This window comes from Filicampus tigris, chromosome 8 (assembly GCF_054856515.1).
Source record: "Filicampus tigris isolate MCC_2025a chromosome 8, RoL_Ftig_1.0, whole genome shotgun sequence".
Classification (NCBI taxonomy): domain Eukaryota; kingdom Metazoa; phylum Chordata; class Actinopteri; order Syngnathiformes; family Syngnathidae; genus Filicampus; species Filicampus tigris.
This window is the reverse complement of record NC_141224.1, coordinates 24,566,278-24,585,472: the sequence shown is the minus strand read 5'-3', so window position 1 is coordinate 24,585,472 and position 19,195 is coordinate 24,566,278. Positions and strand designations below refer to the sequence as shown.

The 19,195-nt window shown below is 41.0% G+C and overlaps 1 protein-coding gene across 5 annotated transcripts in view; it reads left to right on the top strand.

Annotated features, from left to right (window-relative positions):
* Positions 1-17,084, top strand: part of trak1a (trafficking protein, kinesin binding 1a) — a 39,754-nt gene extending 22,670 nt beyond the window's left edge. For 4 of the 5 annotated variants that reach the window (XM_086037836.1, XM_086037832.1, XM_086037835.1 and 1 more), the window contains 14 exons: positions 1,254-1,330; positions 2,132-2,248; positions 2,449-2,549; positions 3,062-3,170; positions 4,459-4,537; positions 4,658-4,788; positions 4,892-4,966; positions 5,908-6,045; positions 7,024-7,100; positions 7,186-7,425; positions 7,951-8,279; positions 10,113-10,541; positions 11,902-11,995; positions 13,762-17,084. In XM_086037836.1, coding sequence (XP_085893962.1) covers positions 1,280-1,330; positions 2,132-2,248; positions 2,449-2,549; positions 3,062-3,170; positions 4,459-4,537; positions 4,658-4,788; positions 4,892-4,966; positions 5,908-6,045; positions 7,024-7,100; positions 7,186-7,425; positions 7,951-8,279; positions 10,113-10,541; positions 11,902-11,995; positions 13,762-14,725 — 2,934 coding nt within the window. In that variant the 5' untranslated portion in view covers positions 1,254-1,279 and the 3' untranslated portion in view covers positions 14,726-17,084. The remainder of the gene's footprint in view (positions 1-1,253; positions 1,331-2,131; positions 2,249-2,448; positions 2,550-3,061; positions 3,171-4,458; positions 4,538-4,657; positions 4,789-4,891; positions 4,967-5,907; positions 6,046-7,023; positions 7,101-7,185; positions 7,426-7,950; positions 8,280-10,112; positions 10,542-11,901; positions 11,996-13,761) is intronic. The other variant, XM_086037834.1, reaches the window with a different exon arrangement.
* Positions 17,085-19,195: the final 2,111 nt, after the last annotated feature.

Genomic DNA, 19,195 nt, shown 5'->3' with positions numbered 1-19,195 from the left:
AATGGATAAGGCTTCTCCTCGTATTATCCTTCCACATGCGGCTCTCAAATATTCGCTCTGCGTTCAAGTAATGATACCAGTATCGATAACTGGCATCAGCGTTTTATTTGTTAGTACCACCCGATCCGATACCAGCGTTTTAATGCGGTATCTGGTTACCTACTGATACCAGTATCGGTATCGGAACAAAACTAGTTGTCACCCGCTGCCAAACTAGTTTGCTTTGCAGCAGCAATGAGTTGCGTGGTGCATCCTCTCCTCCGTGCCTGGGAAAACTGTAGTCATCGCAACATGTGACATAACGGACCGATCGCGAGAGTAGCAACAATTCTTGTCGTGTTGCAGACCTGCCGCCAACATGACTCACAGCACAATGCGTCGGTCACATGATGATGTAATGCGGCAGTTGTCGCTCGCGCCGACGCGGGAGTATAAAGAGGCCTTTCGCCGAGTAGGCTGAAATGAAATTTGGCTGCCTCATGACCACGTCACACTCATGAGGGCCGATTAGTGGGCCGTACTAAAATCCACTTCCGCCCTTGCTTAGTAGAGCCCTTTTTTTTCAAACGTGTCATCCCCGCCCTCGGCCCCAAAAACGGGCGTCTGGCCGGGCCAGGGTCCAACCGGTCCTGCCCCGGGACGAACTGTCCAGCTCTGGTAATATCTCACTGCCCCACATGTGTGAAAATGTTCCCAAGTGTTTAACACTGTTTGAAGTGTTTTTTTCTTATCAAGCAGATCCTAATATTTTGAATTAATAACACATTTTTTAAAATTCAAAGTTCTTTTGTCAGTTTTAATTTTGCTGATTTTAGATTTTTGTTGAGGTAGCGTTTCCATACCGGTATCGGGGTATTTTATGCAGGTATAGTAAAAATCGAAGTCAAAATTTTGGTATCGTGTCAACACTATCGGAGAGACTTTACAACTTTGCATACATATTTGGAGGGGTATGTTAATGGTTTGCAGGTGTGACACAGCGACAGATTTTAACTTGGAAAGAAAACAACAATTATTAGAATGCATTTATCCAGTGAAAAGTTTTATTAAAATCTTATTGTGATGCTTTATTTGTCTATATTTATTCCTCTTAATGTCGCTGGACATAAGTTGAGGAAGAAGTTAGTCATAATTATTAGTTGTAATCATATATTTGACATTTTTTTTATTAATGTTTTATTTGCAGTGATATCTTTGAAGTTTGGGAGTAGTTTGCATTTAAAGTGCAATTAAACCAATTCTTGTTTGTGCAGTGCTGTGTGCTGATAGAGTTGGACAGATGACAAAGACCTACAGTGACATTGACGCCGTCACTCGACTGCTGGAAGAGGTGAGAGACTTTCCGTCGCTTAGTATTTAACTCAAAATGATCCACATCGGCAACTTTGTGACCAACAGATTGAAAATTATGAGAACTCAGATGGCTTGGTGTGTGTGTGCGTAGGGGTGTGTGTGTGAGTGTATATATATTTTTAAAAATGTCTTTAACTGTTCAGATGTCAACAAAAAGTCGATTTTCTCTGAAGGGTTGGCTTAAGAGCCTAATTGATGTTATTGCCCTGTGTCTCAGAGTTTTATAATCCATTCAGCAGTCATATTATTAATGATTAAGCCAAGGAGTATTGCATAACAACATAATCAGAGTGTTGATGTTATATTATCAGCTGTTCTTGTTGTTGTCGTTTAGTATTTTGTTTTTAAATGAATTATCATACGGGTGGAACGGTGGGCGACTGGTTAGCATGTACGTCTTGCAGTGCAAATGTCTTGGGTTCAAATCCAGGCTCCAGCCTTCCTGTGTGGAGTTTGCATGTTCTCCCCGTGTCTGCTTGGGTTTTCTCCGGGTACTCCGGTTTCCTCCCACCTTCCAAAAACATGCATCGTAGGTGAATTGAACACTCTAAATTGTCCATAAGTGTAATTGTGGATGTGAATCGTTGTTAGTCTATGTGTGACCTGCAATTGGCCTACCGCCCAACAACTGGGATAGGCTCCAGTACACCTGCAAACCTTGTGAGGATGAGTGGTTTGAAAAATGAATTAATTAAAAAAAATATCGTATTGTCCAAGTGTTATTTCTTTAGTGGCTTAAACTCTAACTCTCTGTTGTTTTATGATGGATCCTGTGCAGAAAGAGCGTGACTTGGAATTAGCAGCTCGCATCGGTCAGTCACTACTCAAGAAAAACAAGGCCCTGAGTGAAAGAAATGAACTGCTGGAGGAGCAAGTTGAGCACATACGAGAGGAGGTGGGAGTGGTACAACGTGTTCAGCCTCTTTATCATTATCAACATACTTCTCATTCTTAAAATAAATTGGCTCAAACTATGAAGGTCATTTTTAGAATAGTCCCTGATTCAAGGATATTCTAAAGTATCAGATAGCAATGGTGGGATGTTTCAACACACAAGCATTGTTTGTGTTTTTTTTCTTCCTTTTACACTACTAGGTATCCCAGTTACGCCATGACGTGTCCATGAAAGATGAGCTGTTGCAGTTCTATACCAACGCTGCTGAGGAAAGCGAGGGGGAGTCGATCACCTCCACACCGTGAGGCTCATTTCATTCTATTGCCTTTTCTCTGCTCATCTTCCATCACGTCATCATGTATTCCTCCACACGTAAGATTTTGCATTTAAGTTATAGTTTAGCTTGTACAGTTTAGGTGGTGTCAAACTGAGAGTGGTTTCTTTAGCCTTTTTTAGCGACATAAGACAAACAAAATGTTGGCAACTCCTGTCAGTGTGATGCAGTGCATTTCCACACCCCCGCAAAATACAACCACATTTCAGTCCAGTTCAGTTTTATTTATATCGCCGTAAAACTAATCTCAACCAAATTTATGTCAAGGTGGTTTCCATTTGGAAATATCCAGGACAAACTTCCTTTGAAAAATTTACAATAATAAATAATCTTAAATGTACAAAATGTCTTTTCAGAGGTGGAGTTATTGATCCGTCTCAATTCGTTTCACCTCATTACATTATGTATTTGTACTTAACTCAGTGGCCAGTTACTGTACCATATCTACAGTTATTATGTGCCTGCATGTGTTTACATAGTGTGCGACCCACTGAGAACAACGTGTCAACGCCAACTTGTTTCCCCCTGGACTCCTTGCAGAAAAAACTGAAAGATCTAGAAGAAGAAAATAAATCTCTGCGGTCTGAGGTTCATACACACACACTCCATAAAGCTGATGTTATGCACATCAATGTTTGTGTAACCTCATAACTATAAGTAAGGGCATGCACAGTAGGGGTGTAACGGTACACGTGGGTGTATTAATACGTTTCGGTATGGCATGTTCGGTTCGGTCCACTTGCGTTTGGTTTGGTCCACTTATTAGCGTGAGTTTACGCACGGGCGCTACTGACTGTTGGATGCGCGAGAGGAGGGCGGCGGCACAAAAGAGGATCAAACAAATACGCAAACAAGCCAGCGCTCGAAGTTTCCCCGTACACTGCGGTCTCCTGTTTGGGAACATTCTGGCTGTCCTGTTAAAATCACAGATGGGGAAAGGTACGTGTATAAGTCCCAAAGTTGTGTGCCGACATTGCTACATGAGATCGGCGGCTAAGCTGTAGTAGCACGTCTAACATATTAACACTTAAAACGACATCATCCGACTGTGAATGTTTCTTAGACGAGGAAGCAAGCAGTCTTTTTAGCCAAAAACAAAGTACAACAGATCTCTCTCTACTTCATTCTCCGCTGCTCCTCTCACTAGCCGTACGATGCATTCATGAACCTCGGAAACATCACAACTCAGCAAAACACAAAACCGACCTCAACACAGATAACCCAATTCGTTACAATATGCTGTTGGAACATTCAAAGATTTTAATGCCTAAAAAGTGTAAATAATTTCATAAAGACTTTAAAGTTACTGTATTTCATTATAAAAAGAGTTTTAATACAGTTAGCAATAATTGTAACTGTTATTGTATGTATTTTATTCATCACAAAAAGTATATATGTGCTGTAATGACGACTTGTCTTTAACTTGAATACTTAGGTGTGTCATAGGCTGTTGCTGCTGAGTGTTTAAAGATTTCGGTCTCTTAATAATTCACAAAATCAAGAGATCTTTATTGTTAGTGTATTTTTCATTCTGGTGTAATTTCTTAGAATGTCACTCGAATGGTTTGCTTTTATTTATGTTTCCAAAAAAAAATTTAACATTTACTTGTCATCTTTCAAAATAAACATTTTTAAAAAAGAATCAGTTTTTTTACCGAACCGAAGTTTGCAAGAAACCGAACCGAACCGAAATGTGATTTAGTGTACCATTACATCCCTAATGCACAGTATTGCTTGTGTAACTTGAATGAATGTATGTGGACCACAAAACTTTAGAGATGCAGAAGGCTCAGGTTTGCTCGCTCTACTTTGTGCGTGTTTTCCTTAAGACAGCTGCCCTCTGGTGTTAAGTTATTAGTTCAAATGTCTACCCTAGGCCAGTCACTTGGAGACAGAAACCCTTTGCTATGAAGAAAAAGAGCAACAGTTGGTCAATGACTGTGTCAAAGAGCTTCGTGAGTATTTGAGCACCTTGAGTTTTGATTACGTTAACTGTTTTTTGAACATGGTGCAAGCCACTTTGCTGGTTTGACTGCAGTGAAGTCCTTTTGACAAACACGTTCTGATGTTTCCAGGTGTTGCCAATCTGCAAATATCCTCTCTGGCTGAAGAGCTGGCAAGGAAGTCAGAGGATGCTTCCAGACAGCAGGAGGAGATCACTCATCTTCTCTCCCAGATAGTAGACCTCCAGAAAAAGGCCAAGATGGTGTGCATTCCCATACTGTATTTTGTCAACGTGTGATATTTGTATTTGTATCATGTACTGTATTCATTTATTTATCAGGAAATGTTCATTATTTCTTTTGCAGTATGCTGTGGAGAATGAGGAACTCACACAGCACCTAGGAGCTGCCAAAGATGCTCAGCGACAACTCACTGCCGAGGTAAGTTGTATTTTCCGCATAGCAACTTCCTCGAATATACCAGTACATAAATGTTAAGCTAAAAATCCATTCACTGGGGTATAACATCAAGTGCAAATGGACTATCTAGTAGTCTAGTCTAGTCTAGTAGATAATCAAGATACCCCAAAAGTGGGTGGTAATTAACTATGTAAGCAATAACTTCAGTAAGCAGTTTAACTACCATTGTGACAAGTGACTGCTATCTTTGTAGACTTTGTAGGAAGAAAAAAAACATGAAATGAGCTCTTAAAACACCCCTAAAATCCTCCTTACCAAATAAATTCAGGAAATAACAATTGATGACCAAAATATAATGGCCTTTTCTACTGCCCTCTGTGCTCTTCTCGTGAATAATGTAAAGTTGGAAGTGAAGTCAAAATTTTCTTTACAAAAAAGATTTTTATGTGCCGCCATAGTCTAAACATGGCATTCTGATTAATAATGTATTTGTGGAATATGAATTAAGCCACAAAATCCACCCGTTTTTATCCAACACAGGGGGCGGCCATTTTGACACTTGCTGATGACAGAAATTGACATCACAGTTGCTTAGGGCTCAGGAACGACCAGTCACAGCTTACCTGCTTTCTCAGTTTGGTCATGTGACATTCGCAGGCTGAGCCGTGAGTGGTCATTACTTGAGCCCTGAGCAACTTAACAATAAACGATGAGTAACACACTATAATCTGCATGAGGTTTTGTTGCAAATGTTATAAGATTGTGCAGGTGTTTGTTTATTATTGTAGTATTTTCTGCTGAGTACACTTCTATCCATTTTCCAGTGGAGTTGCCTCCTGCTTGCTATTAGAACACGGTGCAGGAAGTAAACACATTTCTTATCAGAATTTCCTTTGCCTTGGATGTGTTTTTGTCTTTCATAACTTTACATTTCACTTGACTTTTCTTTGCCTTGCTATTAGTTGCGTGAGTTGCAGGACAAGTATGCGGAGTGCATGGAGATGCTACATGAAGCTCAAGAGGAGCTGAAAAACCTGAGAAATAAAGCTGTTTCATCAAACACACAAAGGCGTTTCCATTCTCTGGGCTTGTTCCCAATGGTGAGCAGGATCAAGGAAATTAAAGTAGTGTGAATAAAATGCAGCTAATTTAGTCCATTTAACGCAGGGGTGTCCAAACTTTTTGCAAAGAGGACCAGATTTGGTCAGGTGAAAATGCGGGGTGCCGACCATTTAGCCTGACATTCTTTTTTACATGGAACACCAATAAATCCAAGCACATTTTAGCAAACCAGTCTGCCTTTCGTTTTTGACTGTTTTTTAAACTTAAATTTCACGATTATTAAACATGTCTTTTGGTCCATTTGAAACATGACATATCACTGGCAAATCATTTTTCACTGAACTTTTAGATTTAAAACAGGGAAACAAGTAAAAGTATTCACCAGCACACATTACATTTCAAACATCAATAACAACTGGCAATTAAATGTTCTCTTAATGTTTTAAATCTATGACAGGGAAATATGTAAAATATACATGTATATCATATTCACCAGTACAGGCCAGGGTTAATATGAAAGAGGGAATATTGTTGAAAATAAATGTTCAGTGAACTTTTAGATTTAAAAACAGGGAAATATGTAACAGTCTCCCTGCAAATCAGGGAGACACAATTGTTGTATATTTCAGTGAAAAATAGTCCAATTCCCACCTTTCCTTAAATTGTCGGCCCTTGCTGTTAACTTCACCTTTTTTATCCATTGTGGCCATTTTTTAAAAACTGTGGAAAGGGTCACACAGGGTTATGGAGTTGGGGAGAGTGCTGCTGCCCTCTTGTGTGTAAATGCGAAATTGCATTTTTTACTATTTTATACGCTTGTCTACAGGGCTATGGGCTAGAGTTATTAATTTTATGACAGAGTGTGTGGGCCGTCTAGAATTTGACCGCGGGCTGCATTTGGCTCACGGGCCGGACTTAGGAAACGCATGATTTAACGTATTATGTTCATGTGAGCTTTTAGGTCATAGCACATGAGCTCTTGTATTAACACATGAACAAGTGGCTTTTTTTTCTAGGACTCTCTGGCAGCAGAAATAGAGGGCACAATGAGGAAAGAACTTCAGATGGATGACCCAGATGTTGAGGAGCTAAGGTGCAATTAGAAACCTGGTTTGCCTCAAAGGCGAGCCATAATATGTTGTTTCATCCATTTTTTTTCCATCTGATTTTCACATTAGACTGCAGCCAAAACGTGTGTTCCAGACTGTGAAAAACCTCAACCTCATGCGTCAGCAGCGTTCGTCGCTTGCCCCCTCCCCCCTCAACATCCCAGGCTCCAATCAGTCATCATGCATCACTTCGGGCCGCTCCAGCAGGGTGGGCACACCTCGCTCCAACTCCATGTATGGCAGTGAAACAGGAAGTGGAATAATGCTGGACAACAGGAGTAGCTGCATCCTGGAGAGCCCAGATAATGGGTACTAATTATTTCATGTATATCGAAAATGTGTCAGTTGCTGATGGTGTAGTGGTACACTCGCCTGAGTTTTATGCGGGCAGCGTGGAATCGGTTCCCACTCAGTGACTGTGTCTGTGTGTGTGCCCTGCGACTAGCTGGTGACCAGTTCAGGGTTTAGTTCGCCCTTCGCCCATAGTCAGCTGGGATAGGCTCCAGCACCTCCCCGCGACCCTGTACAGGATAAGCGGTGTGGATGATGATGATGATGATGTCAGAAATTGTGTCAGTTGCTCTTAACTTACATTTTTCATCCATAAACTGTGGTCATGTTTTTGTTGATGTCACAATGTCCCCAGGGCGCAGTCAAGATAAAAATGTGTCAAAGGGAAAAAAAATTGTGAAACTAAAGAAATATTTAAATTTTGTGTACAGAAAAGATCCTCCCAATATGTGGTTATGCACTGCAATTTTGTGATAAGGTACCTTTCCATCTCATTGTGATGACAAGCTTTATTGACTCTAACAAAATTGTCTGTCGGTCCAGGTCAGAGGACTCAAACAAGCGGCCCCCTGGGACCCCAGGCACCCCCGGAAGTCGGGACCTGGAGACAGCCCTGCGGCGTCTGTCTCTACGCCGCGACAACTACCTCTCGGAAAAACGCTTCTTTGAAGAGGAGAGGGAGAGGAAGTTGGCCTACCTGGCCAAAGAGGAGGAAAAAGGAGGCAGCGAATGTAGTGGAGGCCCTGGGACACCGACAGAGAGTCTCTTCTCGCTCTGCTCGCATCCGTCCTTGGGGAGCATGTGGTCAGGATACTCTTTCACCGCAAGATCCTACCTCCCAGAGAAGCTGCAGATTGTAAAGCCGCTAGAAGGTGATTATTCTTCTCAGAGCCATGATCCCTTCAATCCCCCACACGATGACAAAGACAATCCGATTCCCTTACACAATGAAAATGCTCAAACATCCCCACAGGATCCCATCAAACCAAGTAACAGACACACGCAGTCACAAAATCAGAATCAGTTAGATGGTCAATATCTGATTTTACATCGCCATCGGCGTTCCCAAATGTTTCTAAGTGCATCAAGGTTGCAACGGAGCTCGAGTGTGATGGAGCTCAGCCTCCAGCCGGGCTTACAGTCTCACCCCCAACCTCCTCTGGCTGCACTCACAGGTCTGCTGGAGGTGTTGGAAGAACAGGAAGGCAATTGGAATCTGCAGCATTCCTTTTACTTTCGGCACACACACAACCGCACCGTTGGTTTGAAATATGAACATGCAATCGCAGAGTTGTAACATTCAAGAGATTTTAAGAATCTTTTCCGAAAATGCTAAAAAATGTGCATTGTTTATTCATTCATTCTAAAACACCAACCCAGACATCATAAACTACAAATGTTTTTCTACTGAATTTGCAAACGCTATTTGTTTAGATTTTCTACGTGAAACTACATACGGATCATCTAATATGCTACGATGCCTTAACAAACTCTACTATCTTGCCAAATAGAGGTGTTCACCTATTTGAAACCTTTACATTTCAAATTGCTGGCTTGTATGCATTCTCAATTCTGTGGCGCCATCTAGTGTCTGATGTCATTTAATCCTCAACACGTCCAAGCAAAACGAGCGCCTATATCAGCTGCACTGACAAAGAAATACAAATAGAAAAAATAAGAAAGGAACTCTGACTGATTCAGTTTAATCTTACACTTGCTTTACAATACAAGGTTAACCGATATTATTTGCACAGCATTTTTTGGGGGGAGTGGGGGTGTAGAGTGTGAACAGCCAAAATAGTTGTGTGCTTTAGCCTTAGGTGCACAAGTGTTTGCAAAACGTGTTACATCAATCCGTGCCTTCCTTTGCATTCTTTGTCGTTTTCACTCCACCACTGCTCATTTCTTTCCTTTGTTCCAGTTTTCTCTTTGCACTCCCTTTTCTGTTCTGCTAATCAATTTTCTTTGTGAAAGACTTGAATAAAATTCTCCATAATTGTGTTACCTTCCTTTCCTTTCTTTCCTTTTGTGACATTATTTGGAATAATCACATCTCTTAAAAAATTCACGTATGTCACAGGTACAAATGCATCCGAACTATACATACTCTAAAAATGTTTACTACTCTACCACTCTGCTGGCATGGAGCTTGTCCATCACGCGATGTATGTATGTCTGGATGTGTATTTAAAAGTGCTTTCACACATGTAAATATAGCATGACATTTAGTGCAGCCGTATTGTATACAAATGCATATCGCTGCTGTCCTGTGAAAAACACTTCTGTCCAATTTTGGAAATTTTTTAAATTTTCATGTTAATGTGATGTCTGTAACGTGGAAAAACATTGTTCACGTAAAATAAGAAAAATGAAAAAATGGACATAAGATTTTTTTCACAGGACAGTGATGATATATTATATATGTATATTCAATGTCCACTCCTTGTTGGTATATAGACTTAAATTTGAAGTATATACTGGAGCGTGTATTGATACAAACCATTAGCAGGGATAGCTTTATTGTCATTACTCTCAAGAACCTATTGGTAGATTTGATGTTTCACTGAATATTGAAATTTGAATGTTGGAAGGTTTAAAAAATGTTGTGCTGAGCACAAAAAAGGTGAGGTCAGGAGGGGAAAGTCAGTGCTGAATAGATTGTTGATGACAAATCTAACTTTTTCTTGTCTTTTTTTAACCGCCAGGTTCTGCTACACTCTATGCATGGCAGCAGTTGGCTCAACCGCACATGGGCGCTCTGCTGGACCATCGGCCCGGCGTGGTCACAAAGGGCTTCCGCACGTTATCACATGATCAGGACGAGGCGGATGGATGGCAACTGGACCAGCCAGAGGAGGACAATGTCTCAAGTGAATCATGCGCAGACTTGTTGGGAGAGAGCCTTTTGGAACCTTTGCACTCCAGTTCTTCACTTTCCATCTGCTGCAGCAGAAATGGCAACACTGATGCCAGTAGCCACTCAGAAACACTACACGGTGAAAGAGCAGGGACAATGCAAGCAAAAGAAGCTCTTCCAAGCCCACCCCCACCCCCCTCTTCCTCAACACCGTCTTCCGCTGAAATGAACGGGCATGTGGACTTGACGGCGCTCAGCACATTGGAGCACATGCCTGGTGAGGTGGTCTCCTAGCTGGTGTTGCAGCACGTCACCCCACCCCGGAGCTTGGGGTTGTCAGGGGGTAGGGGGGTAGACCGCCCGTCCAATGGGCGGGGGTGGGAGTGGGTGGGGGCATTCAGTGAACTGCGGACACCTCAACATCCCAGTGTGACACCCCGTCTTGCATGGTCACTCTCATCTGCACACATCAGCACATTCGTCCATCCCACCTGCAGTCCCAATATGTGCTGCCGTCGAACACCATCAAAACAGTGTACTTTTATTTATTTTTTTTATTGTACATTTATTCACTTGAAAAAAAAATCCTTCTTCTCATATTTTCCTTGCCGTTGTAATGCATTATTTTTATTTCAAACAAAAGCCTCTACGCTCACTGGTTACAACATTGGGTATACTGTTAAAATTGAATAAGACCCCATACAAGAGCTGCATAGAAAATGTGCATGTTAAAAACATAATTCCCATGACTCACATTGTTAGAGAATATTTGAAGTATTTTGGTTGCTGTAGCGGTGCTCAATTATTTGAATTGAGATACATAATTCAATATCTCTTCACACTGCAAACATAGTAATGCCTGTGTTCTTAAATTGCTACATTTCTGAATTATGATCTTTGAAAAGCATACTGCTTTAGTTGTAGATCTCATTAGTTTGTGTTGGTACAGTATACAGAATGACGTGACCAGTGAATGTACCGTTCCATCTCTTTCAGTGCTGGAAAACAAATCTTGTCTAATCTGAAACGCCAAGGTGTCCTTTGTGCGTACTAATGGCAAAGCAACTCACTTTTGAACGACATAGTTTAACGCTCTCGGCACACAGACGCCGCTCAGCGTCATGTGAGCTCAAATATCAGGCGTTATTTTAGAGCAGCTGTCCAAGTCACATGAAGGCATGACACGCTTCACTGGTTAATATTGGCGTTGACCTTGTGACTTTGCTCTGTGGGTCCAAATGCATTAGCACTTATGTTTTACCCCACACAATGCAAAATTCCCTAACAGAAAATATTCATATACTCATTAGTCTCTTCTAACCCATCGCCATATTAGTGTATGTCTTTCATCCCCATTGTTTTTTTTGTTTATGCATTCATTAATGGTGGTACGAAGTGGACACTGTCATTAATTTGACCTTATTTTTATTTATTACCGGAAACTTACATAAAATGTTAAAAAATACAACCTTGCTTCCACAAAAATGCTGCTGCTTTAGCTTTGGGTTTCTGCTGTGAATGTTGGGCCTTTTTCTCAAGTTTTTGTACGATGATGGTTGTTGATTGCACTATTTATTTAGATCTAGTTGGATGCTAGCAACTTCCTAACACTTCCTTTCCTCTTTCCTCTCGCTTAGTTAACTTCCCAGGGAAGTGTATGTCCCACACTAGCTCCACCTACACGTTCACCACCTGCAGGATTCTCCATCCCTCTGATCAGCTGACTTCAAGGTAAACAAAAGCTACTTGAAAGTGTGTCATGATTCATCTAATACTGGCGCCTCTCTGCCTAATTGCCAAAACCGTACCATCTAGCTTACAGTGTGTCTGTGATTTTATTGGCCTTGGCAGATCTTGTGTTGAGGAAGAGGAAGTGGAGTTGTATCATATGGTTGTCATGGCTGGCGTAGAGCAGAGCCAATGAGTGCACCCACTGGGTTGCACGTTGGTGAGGGAAGGCATGGGAGTGTGCTGCTGTGTGATTGTGCCCTTTTGAGGCTAATCTAGATGGAAGGCTGATGACAACTCCGAATGGGTTGAAATCCCAAATCGAGTTAAAACTGTTAGCCTTACGACTGCACATCTGAATTTGCCTCAAGAGCTGCCAGCAGTTACAATAGATAGATGACTAACAAAGCTTATACGATTCAAGGTGGTGAACCCAAACGCTGATCACATCTAATTGTTATGATTTTTTTATTAGGTTTTTTTTTTTTTTTGCTTGATGCATAAAAATACCTCACGTTGTTCAAGTGATGGATTGCAGTGATGGAACTATTTTCATTGTTAATACAACACTGCTCAAAATTCTTGGGCCACTCTTGGATATGTTGAAGCGACTTATTTGTTTCTCACATGTCTTTTAATTGTCATGCTATAGTGACATTAAATGCTCGTATGCACACATTTATCTGGACCCTCACCTATTGTAAAGGTTTGCCTTTGACACATTTGTATGTTTGTTTGTTTATTAATACTATTTTATCTGTCGTACTATTTAATGTTTTGTCAAAATGATTGCTATGAAAAATATCGTTTGATTAAAGTGGAAGTCAACCCCAAAAGATTATTTGCAATAATATGTTCTCAGCGCCTTCACTAAATATGGCATTCTGATTCATATTGCGTTTGTGGAATGGGAGTTAAGCAGCAAAATCCACCCGTTTTTGTCCAACTCAGTAGGTGGCCATTTTGCCACTTCTGTCGACTGAAAATGACATCACAGTTGCTCAGGGCCCAGCTAATAACCAATCACGGCTCAGCTTCAGAAAACAGGTGAGCCGTAATTGGTCGTTACCTGAGCCCTGAGCAACTGTGATGTCATTTTCAGTCACCAGCAAGTGACAAAATGGCCACCCACTGAGATGGTCAAAAATGGGTGGATTTTACTGCTTTACACATAATCCACAAACGCAATATTAATCAGAATGCCATGCTTAGACTAGTGGGCCTGCATAGAACATATTTTTGTAAAGAAAATTTGGGGGTTGACTTTAACTTTAACAAAGCTCGTGGTTGCCTCAAACCTACGCGCAATGCAGGATAAACAGGAAAACATACGCTACTCACAATGTTCTATTTAGAAATACAATTCGTCGCTGTCGTGCGAAAAACATTTATGTCTATTTATTTAATTTTCTTATTTTTTTACGTGAATGGTGTTTCCGCGTTTATGACATCTCATTAACCTGTAAAAAAAAAAAATCCAAAATTGGACATTCGTCTTTTTCACAGGACAGCGACGCAATATTGGTTGGAATTAAGAGAACCTCCGTGAAAGAGCAATGTACTGACACCTGATTCAAGTCAACCACATGACAGTGACATATTGAACGTGTTTGCGTGTGATTAATGCACTCATTACTAACATTGAGTTACATTTCCGAGATTTCAACCCCCGAAAATGTATCTACTGACTGTCTGTTTCTGTCCTTGCACCCATACTACTATATACCTGTCCCCCCTCCACTATCATTTTTTCACCCATCCGTTTACAGCTCAGCTCTATCCTCTTGTCAGAGCAGTACACCATCTACTCCGGTAGTCTTCTCTGCTCCACATACACCCTCCTACACGCCCTGCTGCACCCCGCGCCGCCTCTCCTTGTCCCTCTCCCTGGCTGAATCCTCCGCCAACCTTCGAGACCCCACCAAGACCACCAGCACCTCGCTAGGCCTCGGACGCCTCCTGCTGGAGCACGGGATCTCCGCGTCGGCGTACGACCCGAGCAGCTGGGACCGAGGGTCCGCGAAAGGAGAGCAGCCCACGTCCAGCGCCACTGCGGAGGGGAATAACGACGGGCTGATGACAAAACGCCCCGACAGCCTCCTTCTCCTCCAGCCTTTGACTCCACCAAATTCCCCTCGTTCTTGCGGCAAATCTGCCACCGCCTGCCTGGATTTTCACTTCAGCCCTTCCGATGACGACCCGCCATATTTTGACACTTTCCTGGCCTCAAAGCCGGCACGCATCATCCTTAGGGAAGTGCTGGGCGAGGCAGAAAGGGAGCAAGGTGGCCAGACGGATGACGAAGGTCAAACAGAGATGTTGAACCTGAGACTCGTGGAAAAACTGAAAAGCTTCCATACCCTTCCGCCTCACACCGCTTCCATCGCACCTGCAAGTACTCTGCTAGCCCCTTTCTGCTCCACTGGGCTTGGGAGCACTGCGATGGGTCTGAACACAGGACTGAGGAGGAATAGAAGCTATCCTGTCATGGTCGGAGCCAGCATGGCCATGAAAGATCCAGGAGGTCCCCATACTGCTGACATCCTCATACCGCATTCAATGCAAAGCCCACAAACACAACCAGCAGTGCGCGTACATGACATAAGACAAACACAAATGAATCACACTGTTTTCACAAAGACACCGGACACTGTCTCATCTCTAAACACGAACCAGAGACAAGACAACTCGAACAAAACACTTCAAGACTCAATCAGCAATGGAAAGTCATGAAACTACTGTATAAACATTATAATAAATAATTACATATTGCAGTTCCAAAACAGTATGTATGAAATGGAGTCTGTAAGCCCACACTGCCCGTAGAACTAATTTCCCTAACAATAGTCATAGGAGTACAATGGCAAGTGAATGAAATTTGTGACGACTGAACTAGTGTGGGGCATTTCGTTCTTTTGCTGTCGATAAAGATGTGTCCTTGGCGTGTGCGTACGGCACGTGATATGTGCAATATACTATTTAAATACAAATCGTTTGTGATGAAAGACCTATAATCTGGTGAAGCACAACAAAAACGTTGACTTTCTCCCATTTACCTGCTCCACTTGAACAATTGCAGTACTGGCCTGAATATGAATGATGTGGAGCACAGGTAAAATTAAAGTGCCAAGTTAGGAGTCGTTGATCTTCCTAAAAAGTTCTTCTCTTGCTAAAGTGTACAAACCCTCCAGCATTTCAAGCACCAAAGCAAAGTACTGGCATTTGGCTGCAACACTTGGGAATACAAATACTTGCCTGAATGTCTGCACTTTGATTTTACTTTGGAGCTTAAATCTCCATTCACTATAATTATGACACAAATGTATCGGGATGGATTCGTTTAAGATACTCTCCCTGATTTATGTGTACAATTGTACCGATTCTGCAAATTATCAAATCATGTCATTTTTATGTTCAGGCCATTATGGTAGATTCCTGAGCATTTATTTGAATATAGAGACAAATATTGATTTTCTATTGGGGCAAGGGGGAAATACGATTGTAAGTAGGTGCCGTATTGAAAACATCCACGTTGGTGTGGGTGCTGTGCTATAATGGAATGTTCATATGTGCCTAAAACACGTTACCGTTTTAATATTTGATTGTCATTAATTTTTACATTAGAAACATTGTTTGGGGAAAAACTAAAAAGTTTGAAAAACAACTGCCCAAATGCACAGAAGTTGTTCCATAAAAGCTGAATGTGCCCCACTCACAATCTTTGCTTATTCTAAAACCTGATTGGTGGAAACAGAAACACCTGATGAACATGATTTGGTGTGACACAACTTTTGGCTAGCCTGATAAGTATGTAGAGTGTTTTTTTTTTCGTTTGTTTGCTTTAACAATGCCTCAAATCAATGTGTGATGAAGCCATTTCTTTTGTACAAAAATCCTTCACTTTTGGAATGTGTTCATGGGAATTCTGCAGTATGTCTGAAATGAACAAAAGGACTCATCCAAGGCGTCCCCCGCATTTCCTTGCAAAACATTTGATGATGGTATGACAGAGAATGCTGATAGGAAAGTATAAAATCAACTAATGTCAGAATGGCTTGGGGAAAATGTGTTGCACGGATGCACTCTCTTTTCAAATACACTCGATCGGATTGCAAAATGAGATGAGTTCTGTCTGTTTAATACTACAAAATGTCAAATTGGCAGTGTTTTTATTTTGAAGTCTGCAATATGTTGTTATGGCTAATTTAGTCTGTGTCACTTTAAAGTCACCCATTTTAAAGTTAGGGAACAATGTTAAAAAGGTACGTCTGTGTGCTTTTCTGAATGTATTCATCTATTCATGTTAACTTAAATACATGTATGTACACGTATAAAGGAGTTCCTACATATTTGTTTTAAGATCTAACTATATTTTCAGGGACAGAGTGTTCTATTTTTCAGAACTGTACTCTGCATTAAAAAACAAAATAAAGAGTGAAACACAAAACATGTCTTACTGTCTTTGGGAAAGAATTTAGCCTGTTTTCATTTTGCTGTATATCATAAGAAAGAGCTTACAATTATAAAAATGATACAACTGGCCTTTTGTGGGCTATGTGGGTGCAGCGTCTTGCTGGATAATAGTTTACACTTGACGTGTAGTCAAAGTAAGTTGATGTATCAATTTCTCTTGAGAACCTTTTGCTGTCAGACTCTTTAACAAGAACATTGTGTAGTCTCTACAAACTGGCGGACATTAGTGCAATCGTGCAGTCCTGCACCTGAGCTTATATCGTGCAATACCCAAAAATTCCCCACTATTGTTAATCTAGTTTTATTTTGATCAAATGCTGTTCCTTTTATTTCACTGCAGCACTGTCACTTACTTAGAGTATTTTTCCTCTGTACTATGTACAGGCTAAAATGAGTGTTTCTTCATACTTTTTATGTAGATGTATGTTGGTGTGTATATACATGTGTATATACACATAGTTACTGCGTATATTTACACAGGTTTGATCCTGAATGTTTGCCGTTAATGTTGTACATTAATGGCTACATTATGCCGCTGTCCCTGTGTGACCTATATCTTTGCTGCTGTAACACTGAAAGTTTCCCTACTGTGGGATCAATAAAGGCCTTCTTATTCTTATTATTTTGTGGACACCATTTATAGGTTAACTAGTATATTTAAATTCAGTTGTTTTAATGGGTTATTTATTTTTATTATACATTTATATTTTCTGCCACACTTGTCCTCATTGGAATCACTTGTGAGCTGGAGCCTATCCCAGCTGACTTTGGGCAAGAGGCGGGATACACCCTGGACTGGTCACCACACCCATGCACAATTCGGAGTCTTTAACTAACCGAAGAAGCTTGCTCGAGGAAACATGCTAATTCCGATACATACTGAGTTAAGATTTGAACCCAGAACCGATCTGGTAACTGAATGAACTTCTGTCATGTATTGATTCGGCTTGTATCTTGTGTATTTTTAATCCCTCATTGGTACAAATTCTCTATGTTCCAACTCGCCACCAGAGGTCAGAAAACCACCCTTGCATTAATGCCCACCGTCACCCATAACCAAACTGAACTCCCAGATCAGTTTGTACTTGTGCAGTGATTGTATTCATCCACCTAGAGGCAGTGTGGCAGCCAAAGTGAAGGCAGCTGGTCCAAAAGCTGTGCGTGTGTAACTAAGCAAGCCAGAGAGATGAGCTTGTGAAGCTTGGCCTCCGAAAGAAGGCAAGCAGAGCTCCTCTTATCCCTCAGTCTGGCTGTTCGAATGTTCCAAGATGCCTGTCTGTCTTTTTATATTTTGTCAAGGAACATTATACATTTCCTTATAAACATTTGGACATAATGTTAGTTTCACATTATGCAGGAAATTGATTTAATTTCTCTCATGCAATTAATTAATCAAGTATCTTATATAATTGTCTAAGAATTGAGCAGGGAGAGTTAAAAACTGATGAGCTCAGAGAAAGATGGACCCACGCAAGAAAATGCAAGAAGCCTCTGAGGATCTGGATGAGCCAGAACAGAAAAGTCAATACATGGACGGAAGGAAGGAAACTTTTTCAGGCTACTAACATGTCCGCTCATCAATGAACCTTTATAGCCTCCAGTGTATATTTCTATTGCCTTTACATTTTAATTTTGCACCAGTAATCAATAGTTTATTTTCCAACTGTCTTAAACTCTATAAGGGAAAAAAAAAAACACAACTAGGGAACACAAACTGAGAGCGTCAACATCTAACTTTCAGCATACTTTTCTCTTCCGTCAATGGGATACAAGTTGATCTTGGTTGCCTCTGTCTAGAAAAAATGGTTGCAGCACATAGGAAACTTTTTCTGGATTTCCTGTGCATGATTGTTACCCATTTTTGAGTGATTGAATTTGGGTGGGCTGAAGCTAGTTGCTTTCTGTGCACTGAAGTTGAAGTAAATTTAATGTAACATTCTTAGAAAACATAGGTGGTGGCTGGATGGCTCAGGCGTGCTGATACATCTGATTTTGGACACAGGGATTGGGATTCTAATCAAGGTCCACCCACAGAAAATGGGTGGGTTGTGCCAGGACAAAATTGCTTTTCCTTGTGTTGGTAATGAAATTAGTGTTTTTTTTTTTGTTTTTGTTTTTTTAACCACATTCATATTGATAACCCAGTAACCCATTTCTTGGTAGCTTCAACTCAACAGTAATGGTAGTTTAAATGACACATTTTTGGATCAAAATCAAGTGGGGTCAAATCCTCAGGCCATTTTTGACCAAGCAGTTTTAAGAGTGTAGTAATGGGCATCCTGTTCAATCAATCAATCAATCAATCAATCAATCAATCAATCAATCAATCAATCAATCAATCAATCCTGAAGACAGGATTATTTTTATCCCCTTTGATTAACAAAGTAAATGAGGTCGTTTCAACCAAAAAGATTTATTTGGTGTCTGGCCGGCTTAAGCTAACAAACATGATCTGATGTGAAATGTGCAGAAATTAAATGACTCAATGAAATGACTCCAAATGTATCACCAAGGCAAGACACAGGGGGAAGCAGGACCTGATTAGTTGGACACAAGAGGAAGATGGTGGTTGAGCAAACACAGTAACCGCGGGATTTTCAACTACAAATCCCGTTTTACAACCTGAATACAAACAGAAAATCAAAAGCCGAGATGGGAACATACGCCGAATGTTAACTGGGTTGTAGCTCTGAGCTATTAGACTACAAAAGGTTAAAAGCAGACATGTCA